The 6,371-nt window shown below is 40.4% G+C and overlaps 1 protein-coding gene across 1 annotated transcript; it reads left to right on the forward strand.

Moving 5' to 3' along the window:
* Nucleotide 1: 1 nt before the first annotated feature.
* THUMPD3 (THUMP domain containing 3) lies at nt 2–5,989 on the forward strand (the record flags this gene model as incomplete). The annotated part of the gene is made up of 9 exons (XM_026857570.1): nt 2–43; nt 428–505; nt 1,021–1,554; nt 2,739–2,869; nt 3,287–3,356; nt 3,739–3,854; nt 4,039–4,149; nt 4,395–4,518; nt 4,783–5,989. Coding segments are annotated over 9 exons (1,338 nt in total), but the record flags the coding sequence as incomplete, so codon positions are not given.
* Between the last annotated feature and the right edge of the window lie 382 nt (nt 5,990–6,371).

A 6,371-nucleotide genomic window follows, 5' to 3' on the forward strand; every position in this document is an offset into this window, starting at 1 on the left:
GGGGAAGATCTACTTCGAGGTCCCGGCCCGGGGCCTGCCGCAGGTCCGTGAGGGCTCCCCGGTCCGCCGGCGGGGCCCGGCCGCGGCTGTGCCCCGGGGAGCGGCGGTTTTACGGCAGAGCCCTGGATGAGGCAGAGGCTCTCGTCTGCGAGGCGGCCGTTAGGAGAAACGCGTCAGAGTTGCGATTCGGCAGGCTGGGTTTCAGGAGCCAGGTCCGGCTTTAGGCTGGGTTTGCGAGGGTAGATGAAGGCAGAGATGCAGCTGATGTCGGCGCAAGGAGCCCGGCTCTGCGCGTAAAGCGACGGCGCCCACGTGAACACGAGTGGAAAAACGCGCTCTTAACTCTAGGTGTAGACGGCCAAATTCTAACGACACTACACGCAGTCCCCTGGTCAGTGACGTGCCGCTGTGGTTTCATTTCTTCCAGGTCCATCGCCTAAGGTCAGTGGATAACTTATTTGTTGTTGTTCAGGAGTTCAAAGACTATCAATTTAAAGAAAACAAGGTGAGTTACTCCTCGTTCTCTAAACAGTCGTGGGGTTTGGGGTGGTTTTTTTAAATTTAAGACTAGCTTCATTAAGTATTCTGTTTCATTAACAAGGCTTTTTCATTTTATTTGTGATACTATCCCAGTTCCTCTTGACTGACTTGTAAAATCTGGCTTGTGCAGTCGCGTGGTCTCACATCATAAGTTAAATATGTTGCATCGGCAGAATCTAGGATGAGGCCTGATACCGTGCTCATAGGACACACGTAGACACAGGACAGTAAAGTACCACTTGGGTCACTTAATTTAGTGTTAGCTGTTTATTGGACAAGATAAATGGTGAAATACTACGGGTTCTGTGACTTTAAGTGCAATTCAGTTTGGTTAGGTCAAAAATATCACAAAGACCTGTAAGCTTTGCTTAAATGTGTAGCAGGTTACACGTTTAGAAAACTAATTTCAGAGATTTTAAAAAGGGCTATTTTTAAAGAGATGGAATTACTTCAAAGCACAACTTTTTTTGTCTTTTAAAGGAAGATGCTCTAAAGGATTTGGAAGATTTGGTTAAAAAACTGCCTTGGACCGATCCGTTGAAAGTTTGGGAGCTGAACAACAGCTTAAAAAAGAAAAAGACAAAACGTAAAAAACATAATCTGCAGACCGCTGCAAGCAAAGAGAAGTTGAATGAGGATGGAGAAGAAGAAGGAGCAGATCAAAAAGATGCTGGAAAGCGGGAGGACTGTGCCCAAAACGCTGCGGGCGTAGAACCCGCTAGTGGCCAGGATACGGAACAGACCCAAGGAGTGGAATCACGAAAGGGGGAGGAGGGGGAGGATAATGAACAATCGGATGCTAAAGACGAATCGCAGGCAGGTTCTGGGAGTGCGAGCCAGACTGGCAACGGGAAGACAAGTGAAGGAGAGGCGAAGGTGTTGAAGTTCCGTGTTACATGCAATAGAGCAGGAGAGAAGCACAGCTTCACATCCAATGAGGCTGCGAGAGACTTTGGAGGAGCTGTGCAGGAGCATTTCCAGTGGAAGGCTGACATGACTAACTTTGATGTAGAGGTATAGTGCTGTGTCTTGGAAATACCTACATTTCTGTTGTAAAGATTATTAGTTCTTAATTCTGATACTTAGAGAGCTCCAAAATGCCTTTGAAAGGTGACTCTGGACCTGAAAACTGGTGATGATGAAGTCACGGGCACCTCAGAAGCATTAATTTTACTGGCCCGTTATGTGCATCCTCAGACCCCACCACTTGCTAGTGCTTTGGCTATCATAATAATCATCTCATGTGGCCCAGTGTGGGCACCTCTCCTCTTCCTCGGGTCCCTCTTTTGCTCTGCCTCCTCCTCGGGTTAACTGATGAACATAACTGCAGCCAGTGCAGCGGAGCTGATGCTCGGCAGCTCTCCCTCAACCACAGCAAGAGCTCTGGTACCAAGTACTGCCGCCTCCTAGAGCGTCCAGTCTCATTCATATTTAAATGTAATGTAGGCGCCTTCTGCTTTGCTTTTAGCCTCCTAGAGCGTCCAGTCTCATTCATATTTAAATGTAATGTAGGCGCCTTCTGCTTTGCTTTTACCCTCGTTAAATCTTTCCTTAATTCATTGTTTTATATCGGTGTTAACAGAAGATGTTCCATCTAGAAGCTGCAGTTCTATGGGTGAAGGGTACAAAAGGGGTAACATTAACTGTCCAGTGTTTATTTGTGATCATAAGGGAAGCAGAGAGGTGGAAAGGGCGACCAGCAGACGTGGTCCAGCGGTGGTGTGGCACCACCGCTTTCAAGGGGCAGAAAAACAGTGTTCTTTGCAAGTGTATTAAGGGCTGGCCCATTGTCCTGTGACAGTGTTTCTACCTTCCAAATTAACATGGTCGAGGGGACCAGTGATAGGATTTTTATTGCTGCTTTGCAAATGCTTCACTGTGACTTGCAGAACTTGCCAAAATTCTCCCCCCTACTTCTAAAAGAAATTTTTAAAAAGTCAGCATAACGGTTATAGCACTCTTTGAAGTCTTGTGTAAAAAAAAAAAATCTGTGTGAATGAGAGAATGTTTATTCTTCTGTGTGAATGCTCTCCTGAATTTTGTCTGTTGTTGCCATTAAAACAGTGCATTCCTTTTCTTCCAAGAATATTTTTTATATGTAGCTCCTGTGTTTTAAATTACTGTCCAAGGTTCTTACAACAGGTGTGCTAGGAAAAATTTCTGTTACTCCTGAAATTTACTTCAGATTTTTTCTTTAGGTTCTTCTGAATATTCACAATAATGAAGTGGTTGTGGGTATTGCATTAACTGAAGAAAGTCTTCACAGAAGAAACATTACACATTTTGGACCCACAACTCTTCGTTCAACTCTCGCTTATGGCATGCTTAGGTCAGTGTGACTGCACATTATTATATTATTGTCAGTTAGCAAGTCCTTTTGTTTCAGAAATTAGATCCTTTATCCCTCCACTACTTCCTCAAGAACCGTTTCTGTTAATTCTTAAAAAAAAGAAAAAGATAAATAAAGCATGGTTGCCAGAAGTGTACTTTGTAATTAACAGTGATTTTTTTCCAGCTAAGTAAACATTTTCTGTGTTATCCAATTTTCAAAATACTCTATCACATTCTTTAAAGTATTTCACTGTATTGCTGCTTATATAATGCTAATTAATGAAAGGAAAAAAATTATATCGAATATTTTTGTTAAAGGGGTAGAATCAGAGTGATTAAAATAGTTCAGTTTTCCTTCTTTACAGAATTTCACATTATTAAATGTTTTCTGACCATCTTTTCTTCTGTTCCTCAGACTCTGTGATCCACAGCCAACGGATATCATTGTTGATCCTATGTGTGGTACAGGTGCAATACCAATAGAGGTGATTCTTCCTTTATTTTTTTAATTTAATACAATTTGACAGTATCTGCAACTGAATAATACATGTAAGTTTTCTTGGTAATAACTGAGTAGTCAACTCCACAAGTATCTCAGCAACTTCTAAAAAGATACAAATATACTTTCTGTGAATGACCTAATTTTCTTTCCCAAAGCTGTATCAGGAAGAAACTAAATCCAGAAGTATTTTGAGCTTTTTAAGGTGCATAATACTTGTAACAGATACCTGTTACAGAATTTTTAAATCCATAGCATCCACTTCTAGTTGCTTTGTTGTACTCTGTCAGCTTTGGGTAATTCTGTTTGTTTTGTTTTCAATTAAGCAGTGTTGATGCTAATGTGCTTATTATCAATATTTCCCCCAGGGAGCTACAGAATGGCCTAGCTGCTACCATATTGCTGGTGATAACAACCCACAGGCTGTAAAGAGAGCAGCAAACAACATCTGTTCTTTGCTAAAGAAAAATGAGAATAAGGAAAGGTGAGAAGAGTACAGGTGATTTTTCCGTTCCTGTAGTATTGTATGTAAAGAAATCCATTTTGTATTGATGCATTTGACCACCTTATTCCTATTTTCCTATTTGTTCTTTTGTTAACATAGAGCTCCTCAATTTAAAAATATTCTCAGTAAACCATGTGTGAGATAAACGTCTTTGCACTTGCAGCAGCACTTCCCTGGGCATACCCTTGGACATCATTCAGTGGGATATCTGCAACCTCCCTTTGCGGACTGGTTCTGTGGACATTATTGTGACAGACATGCCATTTGGAAAGAGGTGAGGTGTCACTGAAGTGACTGTACTACCTGCCACTGCTGCCTGTGCTTGCCTGGCTGGGGTTAGGGTTCTCTCCTGTTCAGTACTTAACTGGGCCTAACTAAGTATTGAAGTGCTCTGTATTAAAAATGCATGTTGAAATTAACAGTAAATGTGATCCTGAATGAGCTAATCCACATCTGAAAGACCAGCAGCAGTTAACTATTTTTCAGTGATCACAAAGGTGATCCTAATTTATTTTGCAGGATAGGGTCAAAGAAGAAGAACTGGGATCTCTATCCAGCCTGCCTTATGGAGATGGGCCGGATCTGCACACCAGGGACAGGCAGGGCTGCGCTGCTTACACAGGACAAGAAATGTTTTGCCAAGGTATGTTCTGTGGGAGAGAATCAAATCTATTCACACTTGAAAAGATACTGAGGAAAAAAAATTGTAAGCTGACTTCATTACAGGAGATGATCTATTTTTAGCGCAATAATTAGTAACATTTAAACACAGTTTGGGACCTAAAGAGTCATTTGATATTGCCATCAAATGTAATTTAGAATAAGCAAAAAATTATTTCTAAAGCAAATCCACATATAGTATCTTGTCTGGAGGCCACCATCACTCTTTGGCTGTTTTTTATTGTAGGCCTTGTCACGAATGGGACACATCTGGCGCAAAGGTCAGACTGTATGGGTGAATGTAGGGGGGCTTCACGCTGCAGTGTATCTTCTGAAACGCACCTGGGAAAGAGCAGAAGAAAAAAGATCATTCTGGTAACCAGCGTGGAAGAAAACAAGCAACACCTCCAGAATTTTCTGAATGGCAGTCTGGTAAAGCAGACACCTGAGAGCACAGGTCTGTCAATTCCTGAGGAAAAAAACCCAAACAACATGTAGGAATTGTCTAACACAAATATTAAACCAGGGATCAACTTGAGAGCTATCAGTTGTACTAAGTGTTCTGAAACCTTGTTATTCAAATCACCTCTTTCCTCCCTGCCACCCAAACTGAAATTCAGTAGTGGAATTAGTAATGATTTCCTTTTCCTGAGTCGTCTCTACCATGTCCATTGTATTTCTCAGTTAAATGTTTATTTCCTCTGCTTACAGTAGAAAACATGTTGAAGCAGCTTTGGAGGTAACGGTTAATTTACTTCTCAAACTGTAGAATTGTGTATCTATCTTTAAAATGACTAACAGGACTACCAAGACTGTCATCTTGAAGGGTTTAGAGAGTATCTCCTTAATGTAGGATTTTCCCAAATTGAAGTTTTCTAATTTATACCATTGCCTAAACATAAACTAAGATAATAAACCAGTATCTGTTTTTTATGGCCTGCTAAGCAAATGCCAATTAGTAAAGAGTATGCTGATGCTACTGTTTTTCTTACCTGTTACCTCAATTTAGTGCTAATTATTAGTAAATACCTAATTCATATTTTAATGTACCACTGCCATGGGGGTAACACACAGCCTTAGCAAACTGTCTGTAGTTATGATCTGAGAACACATACTGTTGGCAATTACATTAAAAAGTTTGCGTTTTCAGTGTCTGCTGTAGACACATCAGGGTGGCAATATGTTTAAATTTATTAGGTGATTTAACTGCTGTATTTACGCCACAGTATTTACCGAAATATTTACATATTACCTGTTGAATAACTTGGTTGCAATTATTTTTTTTCTTCTGTGAATGTACTGTGATTTCTCAGGCCTCTTACTCTTTGTTCATCAGAGACTGAAAACACTAGTTACCAGTTTGACATTTTCATTAAAGTGTATTCATGCTAAGTATGTGTAAGTGTTCAGAGGTGAATTAACAAGTATTAAAAGTTTTAGAAGTTTTGCATAGGTCGTAAGTCTTAAATTGTATTCTTTTTCTGGTCCATGTCCAATAAAGGATGATGCAGTCCTTTTTTATCCAGAAAGACAGCTCTGTAGTAAATGTAGTGTCAACAGTGTCCATTTCTTTCCCACACTGCTCAAGGTGATTCACGCAGTCGTTGCAAGAGGTGGCTTTCTAAATGCTCCTGCTCTAGTAAACTCTACAACTTAAACTGGATGTATTACATTCTTAAATGCATTAATACCTTAGTTGTTTGTTACTGCTAAAATTTTTTTAAAGGAAAGCCAAGCACAGTAACATTTTAAGACCTTATAGTGTGCATTTTTAAGGGTTTGGGTTTGTTGTTTTTTTTTTTCTTGAGTTATAGATGAGAATGAGTTTAGTAAAAT

This window comes from Athene cunicularia (assembly GCF_003259725.1).
Source record: "Athene cunicularia isolate RWA chromosome 12 unlocalized genomic scaffold, athCun1 chr12_part1, whole genome shotgun sequence".
Classification (NCBI taxonomy): domain Eukaryota; kingdom Metazoa; phylum Chordata; class Aves; order Strigiformes; family Strigidae; genus Athene; species Athene cunicularia.